The 22,388-nt window shown below is 44.2% G+C and overlaps 2 protein-coding genes across 4 annotated transcripts in view; one reads left to right on the top strand and one right to left on the bottom strand.

The window, feature by feature from the left end:
* Positions 1 to 819: 819 nt before the first annotated feature.
* On the bottom strand, positions 820 to 17,818 carry LOC144135428 (sulfotransferase 2B1-like). Of its 3 annotated transcripts, none has more exons than XM_077668094.1 (2): positions 17,797 to 17,818; positions 820 to 2,539 (listed from the first exon to the last, which is right to left on the bottom strand). In XM_077668094.1, exon 2 carries the CDS (start codon positions 2,509 to 2,511, stop codon positions 1,570 to 1,572), a length of 942 nt encoding a protein of 313 aa, XP_077524220.1. In that variant the 5' UTR covers positions 2,512 to 2,539; positions 17,797 to 17,818; the 3' UTR covers positions 820 to 1,569. The 3 variants fall into 3 exon arrangements, with proteins under 3 accessions (XP_077524220.1, XP_077524221.1, XP_077524219.1); XM_077668095.1 differs by lacking the exon at positions 17,797 to 17,818 and adding an exon at positions 12,678 to 12,741; XM_077668093.1 differs by lacking the exon at positions 17,797 to 17,818 and adding an exon at positions 7,326 to 7,423 and having other exon boundaries at positions 821 to 2,539.
* A 2,601-nt stretch (positions 17,819 to 20,419) lies between these two features.
* The window catches only part of LOC144134461 (uncharacterized), a 30,865-nt gene continuing 28,896 nt past the window's right edge, over positions 20,420 to 22,388 (top strand). The window contains exons 1-2 of the mRNA XM_077667372.1: positions 20,420 to 20,570; positions 21,983 to 22,174. Coding sequence (XP_077523498.1) covers positions 20,495 to 20,570; positions 21,983 to 22,174 — 268 coding nt within the window. The 5' untranslated portion in view covers positions 20,420 to 20,494. The remainder of the gene's footprint in view (positions 20,571 to 21,982; positions 22,175 to 22,388) is intronic.

The following is a 22,388-nucleotide window of genomic DNA, read 5'->3' as shown; positions in this document are numbered from 1 at the left end:
AGTTTTATTATGACGATTATCTTTAAAAACAGTGTTCTTCGTTTCCCATGTTGTTGTTGTTGTTGCCTGAAAAGATGATGGCACATACCCACGGTGGGGGATTGGCCAGGGTTTCGTGCAGGTCCAAACAGGGAATGTCTAATCCAAGTGAATCTCAACCGGCTTAATGTTCAGTTTGTTAAATATTTCAAACAACTTCCATTTCATGGCTTTTTGGGGAAAACAAAGGCAATGCGCGTTCCAGAACCGTGCGACGGCTCCTGAAAAGTATCATGTTTTAAAGGGACAATGAGGAGAACCCTATCAAAATTTTTTTGTTAGCAATATCTGATAGTTCGGAATTTCATGGCTTTGTTGCCGCTTGTCCGGGGGCGAAAGATGCATTTATTTCAAAGAAATTTGGATTCGAAGTTAAAAATTTTTTTTCCCGCCACTCCGATTCAAACTCGAGAACTCTTATGACGACACGGAGAATCTTATGACGCCACAGAACAGAGTGACGTGAAACGTGACGTAAACGGAGACTGTGATTTCTGGTGGCTAGCGGTGCGGTCTAGCAGCTGCCGGAATAAAAGCTACCGCCGCCGCACGTTGAAGGCGGGGATCGGGGGTCGCTACCGTCGCTTCGTTTACGTTTGCACCGACGTCTTGCCAGCGTTACGATGGATCCCGTTCCCGAACCCGACGACGTAGTTCTCACAAAAACTCCGGCCTGCATTTCAGCGACCTCAGCCCCACAGAGCGTGCGATGCTTCAAAAACAAAACCACGGGGCACGCAAAGCTCATAGACGCGAAGCGCCATAACAAGTCGAAACTCTCCTGGCCGCCTGTGGCGCCGCCAAGCATCGGTTTTCTTTGCTTCCAACATTCAGGTTGTCTTTTGCCTGCCTTCCTTGTGTGATAAAAGTGCACTATTGATTTTAAAACAAAACTTACTTCAATATTGATCTGCGCAACCTACCTTTGTCAGCCTCAGAGAGTCGCGGTTTCATGTAGGATGGAAAATTCCTCCAAGGTGGCGTCTCTGGTCCTATGGCATCACCACGCTTGTACTTGGGAGATTTGCCTGTGGTGGCGATACCTGTATTTTGGTTCTTGCTATTTTCTACCTTACTAGAGCTTTTTTTCAGTAAGAGCGGCGTTTTTGTGATCAGGAGCTGGTATTCTATCGATACAAGCCAACTTCAATTTCTCCTCAGTGTCCCTTTAAACAGAGTTCTACTGAGCAACACGAACTGCGTATATATTTTGAGCCCATGATATTAAAACAATGGTGAATTTCGTTTACTCTCCTCCTAACACATTTTTTCATGTCTCGCGCTTGAACGCAACTACTGCCAGAGTGCAAGACACAGAAACATGAGACTCCATTGCAACCACAATTGAGTTGAACTTAAATGGAACACCGCAAAAGATTTTATACAAGCTCGTCAAAGTGGCGGTGGGTTCGAAGCAACCTAAAACCTTAACGCATATATGATGCCTTGAATACTACTTTTCGAATTTCTATTTCATCTGCAGTTCTTCTGTTTTCTAGAAATATGAAACTCTGCTCTGGACAGAGCAACTTAGGGCAATCTGTGTCCAGGCCAAAGTTGCATAACATTGCTACTTGTGGTTTTGGCGGAAATCCACTCTCTCAGTTCCTCTTTGTGCTCTTCAGAGAGCAAGTTCTTGTAGCCGCCAACGCAACCAGAACGGACAAAGTTGAGCCTTTGGCAGTTCTCTCTCAAAAATTTCAACCTCCTGAGCAGTTCTTCGCTGACCGGAAGGTTTCTGCGTATCCTGCTTTGAAAGGCAAACTCGAAATTTGCTCTTAAGTAATCCCTGAAAAACGGACGCATACTTTCTCTAGAGGACATATCTACTAGTCTTTGCAACAGTGCAGGGTCCTTGGACAACCGCGCACCATATGCTTTTCCAAGCATGTCAGCTATCCGCTTCACTTGGAGCTTTGCGTCAGCGTGCAGATCCTCGTATGTCAAGAAGAGCACGTTAGGATCGTTTCTACGTGTGTACCAGGGGAGCAAGCTGTCTTCTAAGTAGCTTCCATAAGCTCCGGTGCCGTCTATGAAGTGTCTCAGATAATGGCCGAAGTCCACGTTGTCTAGCTGGGCGGGTACTTCACTCTTGAAGTGGTAGTACGCCGAGACACACACGTCGTAGGGGTTCCTAGCGACGTAGATGTACTTTGCACGGGCAGAAAAATTCTGCTTGTCGAACGGGAGATGAGTCTTGATGGTACCCTGTCCTGGCATATCTTCGATGACATCGGCACCGAAAAGCTCCATGTACGGGGATTCTTCAAAAAAATCCGCCAGGTCTCTTGGAGGCTGGCCGTCGTGAAAGATGCCGTACGCTATGTACTGGGCCCAAGTTGTGCCGCACTTAGGGTAGGTAGCGACAAAAACATCTCCGGGACGTGGCTTGTAGGCCACTGCCGAGAGGACAGCGTCGTCGGGAAAGTAGGAAGGCACCTTGACGCCTTTCACAGTCTTGACTACAACCATTTTTGCAGTTGGAGCAGCCAAACAGAGTCTGAAACGAAATAAGACAGAATTAATTTCACACACCAGAATCCAGCAGTTGTAGATGTGACCTGCTGAAAGAATACAGTACGCCGAGGGGAATCAATTTTGAGAAAGCCAAAGGTTTCTGAACATACAAGTATAAGGCCTGCAAAGGACAGGCTTGAACAAGGCTGCGTCTAAGAAGAGACGCAAAATTTGATTAGACTTGGGAGGTGTCCTCAAGAAGAGCTAAGAGTAGATCGATTCATTCACGAGAACATTGGCTGAGACTGTAGCGATTGATAGTTAGCCTTGCTACAGTAAAAATGAGTGTTTGAGAAGAAGTGAGCAGAGAGGACAGTTCTCGATGCACAAGCGGTCAGAAGGCTGTTCGTATGTGGACAGGGCGGAAAAGTAGTGAGCTCCGCACCAGGTGGCTGGAAAGGGTGCAACAGCCCATGCCAAAGCAGAAAAGAGGTGAAATTCCTGTCAACTTGTAGAGAATTTTGAGAGAAAAACAGCAAAAAAAACACAGAAGCGAAAATAAAAAAGCGGCAGAAAGAGAGAAAATCATGTGGAGTTGAAAAAAAAAGCACCATGCTAAAAGGCAAAAGGAGTGAACATAATTACCAACCGCCACCCCATGATTCAGGAAAAGATAGCGGTACCTGTTTACGCAGCTCTGTGACTTTTGATTACGAGTCTGGATACCATATGCGTGCAAGAATATGGGGAATGCTGTGAAGGCATCGCACTCGTGCAGAACTGTGCACCCGCGCCGCACATAGAAAGCGACAATCGCAAGCCCGGCGGCCCAAATCATAGCCAGCAATTCTGGACGAAAGCATTTTTGTGCGGGAAACCGTTTATGAACGCAATTTTTTCATATAACATAAGATTTAACTATAACAATCAATGTATCCGCAGATCACCCGCGAGCAGTCTTGTATTTTTTTTTACTCACGCTTTTTCAATCGTCGAAAGCGTTCCCCGTTCGTTTTCTATGGCAATCTTAACTATTCGATGCGATCGCTGGAAACACTTTAAAAGAAATATTTTGCTGCATATCAGAATAATGGCCCATTACCTTCAATATTTTTATAACAGTGTCTTACAACTTCCAATGTTCCAAATTTTTGCCCGAAAAAGCTGGACATGCTCAAGGAGAGGAAGAGTGTTGGTCACCGGCAAGTAAGCAGGTCCGAGAGGTGTGCGGCGATTGTGAAGACGCGCGACAAGATGAAAGGTCAAAGGACCCCAGGACTCTAGTGACCATTACGCTGAAGTATGTAGCACACGCGCTCTACATGCATGGCCTCTCCGCTCTCCGGAGCGGCAGCTGTCACACAGCGCCCGTGCTCTAACCAGCTGCTCCTAGCCCCCCGCGTTGCAGCCGTGAGAGTGGTCACGTGATCGCGGACGTACATGTACTACACGAAACAGAGAGACGCCCCACTACCCGCTACCGCTATTGAACTGAGCTTTAATTGAACTTTAATTTCTCTGTTACCCGCCGCGGTGACTCAGTGCTTAGGACGCTCGGCTAATGATCCGGAGTTCCCGGGTTCGAACCCGACCGCTGCGGCTGCGTTTTTATTGAGGCAAAAACGCTTAGGCGCCCTTGTGGTGTGCGATGTCAGTGCAAGTTAAAGATCCCCAGGTGGTCGAAGTTATTCCGGAGCCCTCCACTACGGGCACCTCTTTCTTCCTTCACTCCCTCCTTTATCCCTTTCCTTACGGCGCGGTTCAGGTGTCCAACGATATATATGACAGATACTGCGCCACTTCCTTTCCCCCAAAACCAATTATTATTAATTTCTCTGTTCGAACGGTTTCGTAGCGATTTATACATTTATGCCCGCATTCTTAGTTTTAATAAAAAAGCAGACATCTTTTGCTTCTTTTCTACGAGTCGTGTACGACTATAGGTCATTCAAGGTTTACGGTCGTTCGTGCATAGCGTTGTGTTAATAAAAGGCAAACAGTCGTCGTATCAAGGAATAAAAATTCTAGAAATTTGCGATAAGCACTCTTAGCTGTTTTTCTTTGTAGACGGGACCCCAATTTGCTAAAACAATGTTATCTTTTAAGAGGTAAATCCACCCTTGAGGGGTGGCTTCACACTCCGGTGAAGCGGTCCGGAGTTCGAACGAACTTTTCTTTAACTGCGAAGTTTCTGAGAAAGCTGTATAGGTTTCTTTTATTGCCGTATGGCTGCGCTTGTGTGGATGCCCCCCCCCCCCTAAATGGGTAATAATTCTCTTATTTAAAATCTACTCCTCCTTGGGGTATCCGCCTAAACATTTGACCGATAAGTTGCCGCCAAGCCTTCATGCTAACCTTCAACTGGGTTTGTTTTTTCTGTACGCAGGAAAACTGGGGAATGATCGCTGATATCTAATGCAATACGGCCCGAAATGACTGCACAATCACTGTACGTAACTATGAGATCTAACACAGAAGTGCAGGTAGAAGTGATGCGTGAAGCACAATTGATAGCATTTGGAAAACCTGTCGTCAGGAGCAGCTCGCAGTTGGCGCTTTAGCTTTGCTGAGCACGAAATATTGCGCGAAAGCACATTTTCGAAAGTGGGTGAACTCATTTTTCAAATTTAAGAGGGGGGGCCAAGCACATTTCACGGGGCGTCCCAGGTCGGTTCCAAGGGTGGGTCAACTCAATTCTCGCATTTTCGGGCGTGGGCCATCTAAATTATGGAGGTGGGCAAACTCTATTGTTGGAGGAGGACCAATTCTAATTTGAGAATAGGTAAAGCCTCTCTTCCACACGAGCTCGCCCACGTTTCCTAATTCAGCCAAGGACATTTCATCTCAAAGGTCAAAGGTCGAGGCTTCGGAGACCATCATCGGCTCTTTCAGGATTACTAGTGAAGTAGTGCTTGCACCCTAAATGAAAATGATGTCGCGCTCAAAATTGTCAAGAAATCTGGTCAAGTTTCTGTGAGGCAGAGGGTAAAGAACAGAAAAAGTTTGGCAGACCGATTACCGTTCCGAAAGCACTGGTCCAATAACAGTTCGCAGTCATGCGTTTTTTTTTTTCACATCTTTCCCAGAGGAAGTCAACGAATCCTCTGGGTTTGGCTGTGCGATTGATATGAAAGGAATTATATCCCGATATTATCGGAACGTCACAGTCATGAAGGCGCCGCGTTTTGGTTAGGATTATTACGTCAAACGAGTATAAGCTTGTTAAAAAAAATGGGTCAACCGATCAGCCTTATTTACAGCAGACTGCATGTTAAAATGTATTACCATCAATTTCTCCTTTGCGTCTAGGACAACACATTATACTGTGAAGGTATCAAAAAGAAATGTGCTAATCGTACCATCCTTCAGAAGAACGAGAAGAGCAAATAAGTCGTCTGTGAAGAATAACGACATAGTATTATGTGATTTTTAGCATATAGTTTGGAGAAATAATCCGAATAATATTAGAAACTTCTGTCTGGCGAGCATATATATTGCCGTTCTTGGTCCAGACATATTTTATAAGACATTTCTTCCTCTAAATTGTGGCGCCAAGAAGGCGTTTATTGTTCCTTCAAATGCTCATTGACGTAGATGAGTTGTTCAGGCCATGTTAAATCAATTTCAGCGGCTGACACATTTGCCTTCTTTTCTGCGCCTTAAAAAGTCATTTCGCTTCGATCGGGTCGTGAATCTGACAGCCACATTAACATCGCTACTGTTCTTGCGGGTTTTTATGCTATGAGCGGTGTCAATGTCGATAAGGTCGAGAGGAGCATGGGTGCCTTACACAATTTTCAAGGCCATTTCAGCTGCTATATCTTTCACGGTTGGTGGCAAGCCCTTTATTTCCACATTGTTCCGCCGACTGCATTGATCTGGCTCGGCAATTCTACCTTCAGCTTTATTGAGCTTTTGAGAAGAGCGCTTGTCTTCTTGCTTTAGAGCAGAACAGTCCTCCATTGTTCTCTTTACCTCGGCAGTCAAAGCTGGCAGCTCTGCTAGAGCGTTTTTGAAGTCATCACCAGAATAGGCGCAAAATTCCACGCTTTGGCTCAATGAGCGCATTTCAGCAGCATTTCGCGTTTGAGATATGAAACTGCGACACCGATCCAAAAAGTGACCCCTAAACTCCTATCACTGTAGCTAGAGTTTTCTCGCTAATTTTTTTTTTGCCTATCAGCCTATGGATACCTGATTAGTGTAGCTCTACCCTGAGTGAGAATGTGCTTTTAAGGGCTGAGAGCCCGACAGAGTTAGATGTCGTTAGTTGTCCTAAATCAAGGACGTATTTGTCCCGCTCGGTACACTCTAAACACAAATACGCATTTCTGGGAGTAAATAAAGGGAGTAAGCTCCCCTCTTGCGCGCACCCTTCTATAAAAGGGACTGCTTTAGAGGACAGCTTACTCTCTTTTATATATATATATATATATATATATATATATATATATATATATATATATATATGCTAGTTTTGTTTAGGCTTAACAGCCATGTGTAAAATGACGTAAGAACAAGGCTTGCATCTTACATTGTTTTTTTCTTTTTCAGGACTCACGCAAAAGTGGGAAGAATTTGGAATAAATAACAGGGAAAGCACTCGTGCTAACTTCGCCGTGAGTGCATTTTCTAGCACATACCTATCTCTGGACTTCCCAGGCTTCAGGCCTGTCTACGCAGGCTGCTTACAACCTGCTCAACAAAGTGTGGAAGGATTGGTAGAAAATGGCGTGCCATTTATAGAACGCTTGCCGTTATCGCACACAGTACCAGAGGCACGAAGACATGAGCTCGCTGTGTATCGATGGTGGTGAAGAAATCCTTACCTTCTTTCGTGACGCTAGATGATCTTGAAAATCTCCTACCGTCGATCTTTGTAGCGATTCCTCAAGCGCCGTTTTTCCTCGCACTCCCGACTTTCTGTCCTCAGAGCCGGTTTTGACTAAAATAAAGGAGGCCCTGAGACAAGCCTGTGTTATCTGAGCGTCACGCATTTACTGCTCTGTCTGGAGGTTGTGAATATTCACGCTGAGATTAGATATCTTCCGGTTGCCATAGCCTTCTGTGACCTCGCGGTGTGACCTTTTTTTTTCTGGACCCACGTACGCAACGTCACGCGCTTCGTGAGATTAGCAGTGGCAATGAATAAGAAGGTGATCACTAGGCTGGTGGCCCACTTGTATTACCTTCATTTGGCACGTATTCTGAAATCATGCATATCAAGTTACGAGTAGCCCTCAAAAGGAAAGAATATAACTATAATATAATTTGCCACTACTTAGATTGGAGGCAGAAGCTTGGAGGCCGAAGAAAAGCATGCAGTTTGATTTAGGGCAGTGCTGCGAGGTATTCACAGCAATTCAAACTGTGGCTGTTGGCTTTTTTTAATGCTCCTTAATCGTTGCATTAATCAAGGAACTTCGACGGGAGTTAGAATAAAACAACAGAGTACACTGATACTCTATTTTCCTCAGACAACTATCATATTGGCCTATAATCCATTTACACCTTCCCAGTAGATTGGATATTGAACAAGATAAAAGGCATATAAAGTGCTACAAGGCGGAACAGAGCACATGAACATACTTGGGTTCTTGGTACTGTGTCACTCCCTGGTATTTTTTTTTAGATAGCGACCGTCACATGGGCAAAAATATAAATGGTATTGTTGGTTGGTTAGTCTTCATTTTAACATTGGCCATAGTTTCAAACATCAGGAATGGTCCTCTGGATGAATTGGCGCCCTTTTCCCAAGCCTTTCACGAAGTACCACTGTTGCACTCTAGTACGAAAAGCTAAGAAATCTCGCAAGCCTTGGATCACGAAAGAATGCATTCACATGATAACAAAAAGAAAGACAAACTATTTAAATATTGCCTGACCACACGTGATTCAGGTGACTGGAATAAGTTTAAGAAACACAGAAACAGAATGCTTTGCTAAGACATCAAAAGCTTAATTACTTATATAATGTATTTGAACTCGGTAGAAGCAAGAAACCTGAAGTAATGTGGAATAAAATAAATTTATTAAATCGCTTTCCCGCCAACAGAGACCTCAGTGAGATAACAGTGAACAACTAAATACTGCGTGATAAGGATCTAGCCGAAGCATTTAACAACATTTTTTGTAATTTAGTTTCAAGTTCTTAGTACCCTGAAGCACAAACTGGTGTGAGTAGAAATTCAAACACACTTTCTTAGACCCAACAAGTGAGAGTGAACTCTGCAAAGTGTTCTTGTCGCTTAGAAACAGCCATGTTACTGACATTGACAATGCTCAAATAATTCCTCTGAAATATTTTCTTGACTTAATATTACCACAGCTTATATATATATATATATATATATATATATATATATATATATATATATATATATATATATATATATATATATATATATATATATATATATATATATATATATATATATATATATATATATATATATAACCTTGCCCTCTCAACAGGTATCTTCCCGGACAGAATGAAAATACCCAAAGTAATAGCAATATGACAAAAAATAATTTCAGGTGGCAAAAATTAATTTCATAATTACAGCCTGATTTCAATTTTGCCGGCATTTTCAAAAGGCTTAGAAAATATAGTACACTTGAGAATAACAAAGTTTGCAAATAAATGATGATCTCATCAGTGCATCCCAGTTTGGTTTCCCTAAAGAGAGATCTGCAGAACTGGCACTTTTAACACAAAAAGAAAAAATTCTGAAAGCATTTGAGGATAGGAAAGTTGCAGCGGGCCTCTACATTGACTTTTCTAAGGCATTCGACAGTCTCAATCACCTAACACTACTAAAGAAATTAGAATTATATGGCATACGGGGAACCCCATTAGCATTAATGACATCATAATTGAAAATCGAAAGCAATGTGCAGCAATAGGCAAACATTTATCGACCTATAAAAGAATTTCGACAGCAGTACCTCACGGAAGCATCTTGGGACCTTTACTATTTAATTTTTATATTAATGATATCACAAATATCACCTCGGTTGCAAAGTTTATAATATATGCTGATGACGCCACCTTGTTGTTTAGTATGCATAGGTATAATTGCCTAGAAAGTGACATAAACAGAACCCTCAGCGATTCAAATTTATGGAGCACATGAAATTCATTACAACTAGATGGCAAAAAAAACAAAGGCAGTAATTTTCACCCCAAGACGGTCTACATTGACACAAAGTATCAATTTATCTATTGGTCACACAGCAATAGAAGTTGTCGATACAATTAGAACTGTTGGTGTATATTTTCATAAACATATGTTCTTGGATGTCCATTTTAATAACGTAATTTCTCGGATTTCAAAGACCGTGGGTATACTGGCTAAATTTAAATGTTTCTTACTTGCCTCCTGCTGTTAACCTTCGTTTCTTTAATTCGTTATTTATTTCTAACGCGAATTACTGTTTTCTTGTTTGGGGTGACACTACACGTACAAACGTAAATGAAATTCACACTCTACAAAAAAAAAAACAAGCCGTGTGACTCATCGCAGGTGTTGAGCCAAATACACACACCAGAAGCCTTTTCACGAAGTTCCAAACAATTTCCATACAAAGCCTTTATTATTTCACCTTGGCCAGAAGATATAAACAAGATCTTCATAGCGAGGAGGCCCTTATTTCATCCCTAGCTAACTTAAGTTTAAAAAAAGGTAGGTTGACATCTCGGTCTCCAGAAATTTGGAAGGTTCCTTTTTTACGTACAAATTTTAGCAGCCAAATTCCCTTCCACCGTCACTTAATTATCTGCACAGTCATGATATCAGTTTAGAAAATATTAGCATGTCAATGTTGAAGACTTTTTTGCCTCATAATAGAGATGGTGTCTTCACTAAGAATTGTACAATGATGATGTATCTTTTTTTTTCTATCCTGTATAAATATATTGTGCTTATGCAATCTTCCGACATGAAAATACAATATTCTTATTTTATCATAGTAGCTTCAGTTCATGCAGTGGCTTTAGACATCTATATTCTGTGTAAAGTTTGTCCTGAAAGCTAAGCACTATATATGTAAATATGCCTTGTATACTGGGGCTTGAACCTCGTCAAGTTAACTATTTTTCACTTTTGCTCGAGCCCCTGCCGCTTTGACGGAAATAAATAAATTCAACTCAATCAAAACCAGCCCGGATTCCAACACGAACGTCAACGACCTGAGCTTCTGTTATCACTGCTGCAGTTAAGAGCGTATCCGGCAGAGGGATGAGCGTCGTGCGATAAGCGAGATACCGTGGCAGCAGTGGGCTGCCCGTCGTCTACGACGTTTGGCCTCAACCTTTTGCAGGGAGCCAATGCTTCTCGTTTCGCGAAAGCCTACTTTCAACGCATCGTTACACGGAACCAATCATGCTTGATCAATGCCGGCCGTCAATAATAATAATAATAATAATAATAATAATAATAATAATAATAATAATAATAATAATAATAATAATAATAATAATAATAATAATAATAATAATAATAATAATAATAATTGGTTTTTGGCGAAAGGAAATGGCGCAGTATCTGTCTCATATATCTTTGGACACCTGAACCGCGCCGTAAGGGCAGGGATAAAGGAGGGAGTGAAAGAAGAAAAGGAAGAAGGAGGTGCCGTAGTGGCGGGCTCCGGAATAATTTCGACCACCTGGGGATCTTTAAAGTGCACTGACATCGCACAGTGTTTCATAGATGTGAGAACGCCAGAAACGGATGCTTGGAGCTCCTTTCCGCAAGCGCCTCACCCCAGCAATACAGAATACGCGTATGCGCACGAGCTGATCAAGCGGAGCCAGCGTGGTTATTGGCTGAAGTGCTTGTAAAGATACCACCACTCCATTACTGAGCTTGGATATATGGTACCATTCTGTAACAACCCGGAGTAGAGCCGGGCTGTAAGAAACTACTCGATGTGCATGGTTGCGCGTACTCACGAGAGGCATAGCGGCGACAAGATGCACATGAAGCTCCTACTGAAGTGCGCCGTGCGCATGATACACGCGATCCTTCTTTATTGTTGGAATCTCTATGGTGTGCGAGCACGATGCCTGCATTAAGGAGCGATTGAGGGAGCGTGCGTAAGGCATGGAAGATGATCGTGTGCCGAATAATAAGCAACCGAATCTGTGGTGGTTTACGAAGCGTTTTGAACCTTGTGTCTGGCCAATGATTCCGCATCGCCACTTCACTGTGAATAGCTGCTGTTTGCAATTCTCAACCCGGTTTTTGTCAGTTTTTAACCTGAACGGCGTTAAGCTTACACACAGCTGAAGTCAAGTTGGTCATCTACTTTTCTAAATTGTAAAAAGTTGAGAAAAATTTCACCCTACAAACGCGCTCGCACTGACTTACACCGCGCGCTAGAAAAACGAAGGGGCAAATGTTCTGCCTTTGCAGCAGTCAACATCCTTATTTGAGGCCAACCAACTAGCCAGTCAACATCGTCCTCCGCGCTGTCCGCTCTTAATCATCACGTGGTGTCATTCCTCCGAGGCGCCGGTGCGCTCACTTTTTCGCCTGCATGTTATCCAGCTGAGGACGAAGTCGTAACGGTAGATGACAAAATTTCCCAATTAAAATATCCAGTTCGCACGAACAACGGCAGCTAATTTAGTGACAGCACCCGCTACTACGCAGTCGGTTTTTTTAAACTATTTATTCGGTGGCACATAAAGGTAGAAAGAGGATTCTCGGAAACCAGATTAGGGCGGAAAGATGATTCTCGGAAGATAAAAAACGCAGAACGACAGGCGCTCACTACAGAGCGTCATTCATCCACGGATAGTGATGACCTGCTCCGTCCCGAAAAAAAAAAGGTAATACGCAGAGAGATTAGCTACAGCTTGTGTCAGCTCGAATGCTATTCACAATGCATCAGCTTCGTTCCACAAATCGCCCCAGGACGCTTCCCCGACAGTGCGCTCCCCTCCGCCCCAGACAGTGCGAGTGTTCGTGTTCTTAGGTACACACTAAGCCGCGGCACTCCGAGAGCTTCTGGTAAAGTTTGTAATAAACGATATTCCTGTAAACTTGCCTTCTATAAACCAGAAAGTATGACAACCCGAGTGTACTCACGCCAGCGGCAAGGAAGAGATAACGCTTTAGTACAGCCAAGATCAGAGTACGGGAGAAAGTCTGCTTATCATCGGAATGGAATCTTACCTCTTTTGTTTTCAAGCGAGCCCCTTCTCGGCCCGACCGGGCGTTTGGGAGGCGCTGCGGCCGCCTGGGGTTATAATGAACGCGACTGTCAGTCGGTCCATAAGTTGAGCATAACGGCTGCACAGTTTGACTTACAGTTGTTTCAATCCTAGTTGAAGTAGCCGTTATTGTGCAAACAGAAGATAATTTTACTTCAAGCTTTAATGAGGAAAAGATCATTGTTCGATCGTCAGTTACCAAACACAGACCACGAACGTTGGAGCAAACGGTGTGCAACCTAACCGGCGTTTTCATGACGGTGCACAGAGATCTGAGGCAGGCGTTATATCTTGAATATTTTGAGGACCGAATTTAAGAAAAATGCAGATGTAAACTTGCGCTATATTATTGCAGCGCACAACTTTGAACATAATTATCTATTGTAACTGATAAGGGCGATCGGTCTTCCAGCGGGAGGTTTTTAAACAGAACCATTGAGTTATGTTGTGAAGAGGTTAGCGCGATTACTAGACTAGGGACAGAAGAAAGGGAAGACATACAAGACATTCAATACCGATAACATCTTCACAACATGCAACACCGACTTGTCCCCCAGCATGGTCTTCTGGGCTCCATTCTATTCGTGCGTATAAATTTATTCATTAATTCATATACGGCTTGCTTTTCACGCATTGAAAAAAATGAACATTTCCTCCCCAACTTATTTTTTTATTTATATATTGCTCTAGTCCACATGCGGCCTATTAGTTGCCACTACTTCGCCTTGATAAATGTTTAGTGCACTTCAACGTTGCGAATGCAGGCCTTGAAAAAAAAAACTTTTTCGAGATTCTACGGCCAGCAGTGATGGAGGTCTCAACCGTACTGTGTCATGAACTCATGGCAGTTAGTAACAGCAGCATGTCTTTCTAAAATTTCGTCGAAGCGATTCTCGTCGGGGCTCCAGAGCAACGAAGAGATGCGAATACCTTTCACAAAGGGTAACAGCACGTCATGTGCGGAAACCATCACTCTGCGAATTAACACAGAAGAGGATGTCGTTGCACCTAACGTTACGGTTAAAAATAATAGATAAAGTATTTTTCACAACCAACAGGCACCGCACCCAATAAACGGACAAAATATATGTATAAGCTGTAACAACTTAGAAGTGGCCTTCTTCGTAGGTGCCTTCGGTGCCATGAAAGGGATCTCAGCAATCTCGGCCATCCACCAGGGACAGGTAGCCAATGAATTATCTGTCAAATAAGGAGAAATTGCAGATATTGCAGAGGCAGCGATCGAGCTGGTGGCCTCACATCCTACATCAGAAAACATCATCAAAGATTCGCGGAGAGGCTGCAGAAATTATATGTGGGGGTAGAACTGCATCGCTGGCCTGCAGAATCCTGCGACAATCCAGAGCTTGTGCATCCAATAAGCAGCTGGTATGGGTACCAGGCCCCAGAGGCTAGGGGAAAACGAGCATGCACACGTCGACGCTCAGGCATTTCTACCCGGTATTACTCCTCCTGCCTACCTGGATATGCATGCTTATTTCAGCCTTCGATAACCTATCCCGAAATTCTACCCCTACATCTGTACATGTCCCGCTAATGATATGAATAAATCAGAAGGAAGTCATCTCAGGCAAATGCAAACTATGCTAATCAACAATCCGGCTGAACTGCACAAAGTAAATTCAGAAGCTTTCAGATGAGGGTGAGCCCGCCGCGGTGGCTCAGTGGTTAGAGGGCGCTCGGCTACTGATCCGGAGTTCCCGGGTTCGAACCCGACCGCGGCGACTGCGTCTTTATGGAGGAAAAACGCTAAGGCGCCCGTGTGCTGTGCGATGCCAGTGCACGTTAAATATCCCCAGGTGGTCGAAATTATTCCGGAGCCCTCTACTACGGCACCTCTATCTTCCTTTAGCCTTCACTCCACTCCCTCCTTTGTCCCTTCCCTTACGGCGCGGTTCAGGTGTCCAACTACATATGAGGCAGATACAGTGCCATTTCCTCCCCCCCCCCACCCCCGAGAAAAACCTATTATAATCAGATGAGGGTATAAATTCTGTGGCCAATACGGAGGCCTACATCATATTGTATGGGCCTGTCAGGCTAATAGTTGAATAGACTGATATAAAAGCCAACGTGGGAAGTATGGGAGGCAGCTCTGTCCGGCTCTAACCTCGAGGATTAAGGAGGCCTTGTCGAAACAGACGGCGGCCTTTGCCAACAGAATCCTGGACAGCAGACCCAACCATCTTCCTCTTATTTTATCTGCTCTTTTTGCCTCATTAATCGCTTTCATCATCGTCATCATCGACTTGCCGATTTTGTTTTGCCTTGTTTTCTAGAATACTAGGTATTATAATTTCGTCAGTATTACTTGCCTCTAAACGAAAGCTCCTGCATTCTCACAAGAGTGGCGTTACCCCACCAGAGCTCCATTTTCCAAGTCTCTTCTACAATTTATAACAGCAGACCCGACCATCTTCCTCTTATTTTATCTGCTCTTTTTGCCTCATTAATCGCTTTCATCATCGTCATCATCTACTTGCCGATTTTGTTTTGCCTTGTTTTCTAGAATACTAGGTATTATAATTTCGTCAGTATTACTTGCCTCTAAACGAAAGCTCCTGCATTCTCACAAGAGTGGCGTTACCCCCCCAGAGCTCCATTTTCCAAGTCTCTTCTACAATTTTATAACCCCTCCCCCACACGCAACATGCGTAATTGCCTGAACTTGACGTAAAGGCAAGCCTGGCGATAAACCACTTCACTAGTTCGCTGCAGAATTTTTCATGCCGAAAACGCAAGCAATATGCCATTCAAGGTTGTACTACGGGACTCTCATTCATCGATCACAGCTACAACATCGCTGGATGACACCTGACAACCAAAAATCATTTCCCAAGGAAACGAACCTGCACGAAACCACACATCGCTCCTTTGTCGGGCTACACACTTTACCCGCCGCGGTTCGCATAACACCGTCCAATGCCGTGGCGTCCCGAGACCAACGCGCACACTTTGTTATTCAGATGACGTTTGTTTCAGCAGCGTGGAGCGGCCCAAGGTCTGTCGCCACCTCGCTGGGCAACCCAAAGACGTGATTAGCATCAGAGCAGTTGACGCCGGCATATAGGTGCATTATCATTTCTTTGAGTGTCGCCGCAGATACACGCGTTGAGCATTGCTTATTAACTCTCACCGGCTTGCCACTGAAAAGGGCAACGCGACGCAACTCTCACCGACTTGCCACTGAGGAGGGCAACGCGACGCATGCGTCAGCGCTGGCTCAGTGGTTAAGCGCTCGGCTACTGATCCGGAGTTCCCGGGTTATAACCCGACCGTGGCGACTGCTTTTTTATGGAGGAAAAACTCTAAGGCGCCCGTGTGCTGTGCGATGTCAGTGCACGTTAAAGATCCCCAGGTGGGTGAAATTATTCCGGAGCCCTCCACTACGGCACCTCTTTCTTCCTTTCTTCTTTCACTCCCTCCTTTTTCTCTTCCCTTACGGCGCGGTTCAGGTGTCCAACAATATATGAGACAGATACTGCGCCATTTCCTTTCCCCAAAAGTCAATTATTATTATTATTATTATTATTATTATTATTATTATTATTATTATTATTATTATTATTATTACGCATGCGTCACTGAGGGAGGGGCGTGTTCTTGTGCACCCGGCGGCATAGCTGCCGCTTGGTTTCTATCTGCCGTCTCCAGAAAGAACGAATTCGTTGTGATACAGCAACGAGAATTGAGGTTACTACCCGGTGTCCGCCGGCTTCCCAATAAAAACAAGCCCCCCCCCCCCCCCCTCCTCTCCTGCCTTGCCTGAGGTGTTAGGAAAATCGGTCTTTTGACCCCAAACTGGTGCAGTCCAAACACGTTGGATATGGCTTTGTTGGGTCCGGGCCTACCCTTACAAAAATGGTCTGTAGACAGTCTATACACTTCGTATAGACTTTACTGCCTTCGTGCAGATATTTCGTTTTGTCTATCCATGGTGTATAGACTCTCTATAGACTCAAGTCTACTAAAAGTGCATGGCCTTTAATCTACAGACTGTCCGAAGACTGTCTATACGATTTTTATTATCTATAGGGTGTTCTTTAGGGTTTGTCTATAGAGAGTCTATAGACTTTATAGATGGAAGTCTATGGACAGTCTGTAGACTGGTTAAATAAATTTTTTAAGGGTCTAAGTGCCCCAAGCGCGACAAATATTAAAAAAAAGACGCATAATAAAAATTCTAAATTTTTTTCTTTATTGTCCCCGTCTTTACTGACTCATTAAGAAAACAAAAATAATCTATAGTGGCTCTATGCTCTCTAAGCTAAGCGTTATGTGGAGAAAGGAAGGATCGTGAATAATGCGGCAGGTGTGGCGCGAAGCCGATACTCCACAAATAGCGCCTGTTGCAAGCCGACATCCACAGAGCAGAAGGAAATTGAACCCCTTAAGCTAAAAACTGAATTGCGATCAATAAAGACTAATTTGTAGAATTTATTTTATCTAGTGACTATTCATTATGATTCGAACGTGTTTTCGCTGATGCCGTCTCTAGGCCCACAATCCTAGACAGGTCGTTTTCTGCCCCGAAGACTTCATCTTTTTCAGTCTGCTTTACTATTGGATCGGTGATCGTTATATTCCGCACGTATCTCTAAAAGCCGTCAGACGGAATGGTGTGAATAACAAAGTACTCAGTATTGTTGAGCGCCGCTACTGCTCATGACTTCAAAACGCCATTGAACAAAACGACCTTTTATCTTCTTTTCATGTCCGTTTTACATCTGATTCTACAATGATTTTTTGACATGTGGTGTTTTATCTTCCGCTATTACATAACACGCTATAGTTATTTCTGCCCCATATATTAAAATCTTGTGCATCAAGTGTTATATTGTCCGACTGAATTCCGAATCGCATGATGCTCTTTTTGTTTTTTGTTTTTTTCAAGCGGTATATATTGCCTCAGGGAATAAAGGTTATGAAGTGAGAGATGAGAAAGATGGTTAAATAAATTAAAAAAGGTGGGTTGATCTAATGAAATCAAGTAGCGAACGATGATATGGACCCTGTGTCCAGGCAATATAGGAATCCGGATTGTCCGGTGAGAGACCCACCGCCGCCAGGTGCCGAATTCTCGTCGGCCTTCAGCGGCGGCTGCGTTTTTCTGGAGGAAAAACGCTAAGGCGCCCGTGTGCTGTGCGATGTCAGTAGTGCACGTTAAAGATCCCCAGGTGGTCGAAATTATTCCGGAGCCCTCCACTACGGCACCTCTTCTTCCTTTCTTCTTTCACTCCCTCCTTTATCCCTTCCCTTACTGCGCGGTTCAGGTGTCCAACGATATATGAGACAGATACTGCGCCATTTCCTTTCCCCATAAAACCAATTATAATAATTCAGCGCCGGGCAGTCCCACAACAGGTGGTTGATATCCGCCTCACAGTCACTGATCTTGCAGATTGGACACCCGGGGTGCGGATATCAATCTTTGAAATGCGCCGCTCTGCTGTGCGCAGTAGTACAATAACAGCTATGCCTAGAGTACTTACATCGACAAGCCTTTCAGCATGATACCTCCCCGTTTACTGCACACCAGCCGCCAAGCTAATAAATTCATTGCAATAACAAGGCGTCCAAATCGGCTGTCAGCAAATTCTGAGTGCTGATATGCCTTGTGGGACGCGCCTATCTTAAATCACAGCGCTGATAAACTTATGAATCCGATGGAATAAGATATCGAGCCCAATGCTTATCTGGACGACTACCAACGCAAGAAGTGCTGCTCCTGATATCCTCCGAGTACGAACGCCCTGATAGGCACTTATGTTGTAAGGTCCCGTTCCAGGCCGGTCACTCGGTGTCAGCGGCATTGGGCACGTTGATCCAGGGTTTCCCGGGCACATGGGTAAATAACGGAGACACTTGATATGGAGGTGTGCCATATCACCGTGTCGACGTAAGTTGCCTTGCACAAGTTGGCTGAGTACGTTGCAGAAACCCCAAATGCGTACGCACATCGGGTTGTGTACCTGCCTATTTTAATTCGGATAATTACTCTGGGTGCATCGCAGAAGTGCAGAGATCATAGAGACGCCAGCGCAGTCAGATGTTCACAGGTATTCTGCGAGCGTTTAAAACCGCAAGAGTTGGGGGATGGGGGGGGCAGGGGGGTAAATGATCTTTCCTAACCGTAGAGGTAGAGAGGCTCACTAATAATAATAATAATAATAATAATAATAATAATAATAATAATAATAATAATAATAATAATAATTGGTTTTTGGGGAAAAGAAATGGCGTAGTATCCGTCTCATTTATCGTTGGACACCTGAACCGCGCCGTAAGGGAAGGGATAAAGGGGGAGTAAAAGAAGAAAGGAAGAAAGAGGTGCCGTAGTGGAGGGCTCCGGAATAATTTAGACCGCCTGGGGATCCTTGACCTGTACTGACATCGCACAGCACACGGGCGCCTTAGCGTTTTTCCTCCATAAAAACGCAGCCGCCGCGGTCGGGTTCGAACCCGGGATCTCCGGATCAGTAGTCGAGCGCCCTTACCACTGAGCCACCGCGGTGGGTGAGGCTCACTGACAGTATCGAATAGCTGACGGATATCGTGGGTGTGTAAAACAAGCAATATGCTGCATAATTTATTTATGGGCTGCCTGATGTGCCCTTTACGGTCTCAAAAAACATTTACTTGAGGCCGGTGCGCAAAAAAAATTATGTTGCCCTGTTGCTGCAATACACATCGAACAAAGAACTCGTATCCAGTTATGAGGGAACCTACCCGCTTTTCAGGGAAATAGTTCCCCTGAGAGCGTAAGCCATTTTAGAGCGCTGCTCTTAAGCGCCCGTTCCGGCTATGAGCGACGTGCCTCGGCTTCATTAAAGCAAAGCTTCACTACGCTAGATAAACCAGTCGTCGCGAAGGCCGGAGAATGACCTAGAACGACCTTCGGCCCAACCACGTTAGCCGTGTATTACCGTATGTGGTAGAGTTATGGTGTCGAACCCTTGACCCCTGACCTTGACCCATGGCCTTGTGCTGGCCTTTGACCTCTGGCCTTTAGTTGACCTTAGACCTTTGACACTGATTGACCTGTGGGTTTACCTTTGACCTTAAGAACATCCGATGGGGTGATGTGAAGCCACGTGATGACATCCAATGGGGGTGTCGTACTAAGACCATGTGATACCAGTCATAGCCACGTGGTCGTGTGGGTATATATACAACGGCTGTGGCGAGCGTATAGCGGAGCTGCCATGAACAAACAAACCTCAGACGCTTAGCAAGCTTGCTTTTCGCAAAATTACAGAGTTAGCCAAGTTGAGCCATTGCAAATTTTTTCGAAGTGATATGTTTCTATAACTTCTGCGCGCTACCTCAAAATACTGCAGAGACCCTCACTCACTAGACTGTACCAAGAATTGTGAGTACAACCTTATCGGAAAGGAGATACTTAAGTGGCAGTGGCAATAGCATGGAAACTCTTACATACACGAAATCACGGTGAAACTTCTACACGCGTGCCAGCGTTCATTAACTGCAATAGCTAAGCTAGGCGCGCCAACGCAGCAGCTCTTCCTAGAAAGCTTTTCACGGCCCATTCCAAAGTGCAACGTGGGAGCTGCGTACAAAACTGGTCATCACTGTCGATTCTTCTATTGTCAGACGCAACCTGCGAACAATCTCTTTGTCCATTAGATAAGGGCAGCATAAAAGGGTAGGTGGCCTGCACCTTTACCTCCGCGGCGCCTCTCGACAACAGAGGTTACGTATGCGAACGGGACAGGGTTTACCAAGAACTGCCCAATAATGGGTCTGCGTACGCACTTGGGCAGTCTGCTGGTCCTCCTGGGACTTTTCGCCGCCTCTTGCTCCCAGACGACCCGTGAGTCTCGGAATATTCGTATAACTCTTCGTCTGGTGCTTTTTCCCGAACGCATTACAATACGCATTCAAGTATGCTTAACGTTTGTGTTATAGCGTTAGGTAACAATGCATCCCTTACAAAAATTCTCCATAGACAGTCTAGTTTATAGACTTCTTATCGACTCTATTACCTTCCTATAGATATTCATCTTTGTCTATATTCATAGTCGATAGACTGTCTGTCTATAGACAAAAGTCTACTAAAAGTGTAGGTCATAAATCTGTAGACTGTCTGTAGACGTTCTACACGATTCGTATAGGCTATGGACTGTTCTCCAGGGTTTGTCTATAGAGAGTCTATAGACTTTATAGACACTGTGTAAGAAAATTTTTGTAAGGAATGAGCAGAAAAACATGCACACGGTACAGCGGTTATTGTAGCTCAGAGTGTTGAACATTAAAATTTTTTTTCCTGTAAATCTGTATTCACTATAGATTCATTATCTATTTTGTTGCTTCATTGTAGCCACCTCCTACTGTAATGTACTTTCGGCTAAGATGTTGTTTGGATGACAGCAGTTAACAAAACAATCGCACCAGCCAATCAATAGTGGAATTGATTATTTCGTTCTCGGTGCTAAAGAAACCGTGTAGCAAAGTATGCTTGCGAACCCAAGAGTGCAGATTTAGGTGCAGAAACACAAAACTTTATACATACATCCAGCAATTTCCACAGTTCTAGAAGCAATATACAAACAACATGCGCATGATGCTTAATACTCCGGTATCTGGGGAACCATGCTAAGTTTAGTATTCTTACAAACTATGTGTAAAATAAGGTAATTAATGTCGACCTCCTTAGGTAGCATTGCTAGCAACCTAGACCAGGCTGCACCAAGATATTGCGCAAAATACGCTTCGAGAAGCGATATTATTATTTGCGTTTATTCCTTCCCTGTGGCCTAAAGCAATATTTAGTGGTATTTAGGATAAAAACTCTAACCTCAGAGACCGGACGCTGCATCTTCCAAAATATGTTGACGCGTATTTCTCTCGAATAAGTTTTGCGAAAAAGATTCACTCATTATTTCGCCATGTGCTGATCTGCTTTGTTCTGACGGGCACAGTTGCTATAGTGAGTACGCCCACGTGACCCTATTAATAGTAAGGAGAATTGCACCGCAAGGTTTAAGAGAAGCAGGCCACAAGTAACGGTACGTAAGCAGAGCTGCTGATACAGGTTGCCACTGAACCATTGCCGGGTGCTTCCACCCATCGAAAGCAGTGATGACCCATCCCGAAACCGTACCTACCACGCAAGCAAGGTTTATATCTCTCAGTAGCGCTTTGTGTACTAAAAAGTCTTTAGGAGCAATAAGAGAAAGCAAAGATGGAAAAAGTTACTACAACGAGTGCATTTCCTTTTCACAGTTTCAGATGGCGCCGTGGGCAAGAGTGTTGTGTGTTACTGGCAGTCCTGGTCGCACAAGAGGCCCTCGCCTTACACCTACGACATCGATGACATCCCCGTTCACCTCTGCACCCACGTAATCTACTCCTACGCGAAGTTGGACACACGCTCGAATAGCCTCTACCTGGACAAGGAATTCGACAGCGAAAGGGGTTTGTGGTCCTTTAACTAACATTTAATCAGCAAGTTCCTAAGTAATCGCGCTAAACAAGCTTTGACAATACGACGGGATTGTTGGCAGATATTTTCTTTGTGCGTAATATTAGAAGTGTGCAAGAGAATATATAGGTTCCTTAGGGTAGACAGCTGGGCTAGTTGGTTTGCATTATTATAGAACATGGTGCCAGCGCAAGAAACAAGGTCGAA

Source organism: Amblyomma americanum, chromosome 5 (assembly GCF_052857255.1).
Source record: "Amblyomma americanum isolate KBUSLIRL-KWMA chromosome 5, ASM5285725v1, whole genome shotgun sequence".
Classification (NCBI taxonomy): Eukaryota; Metazoa; Arthropoda; class Arachnida; order Ixodida; family Ixodidae; genus Amblyomma; species Amblyomma americanum.
The sequence above is the reverse complement of the archived record's forward strand: the minus strand, read 5'-3'. Positions and strand labels throughout refer to the sequence as shown.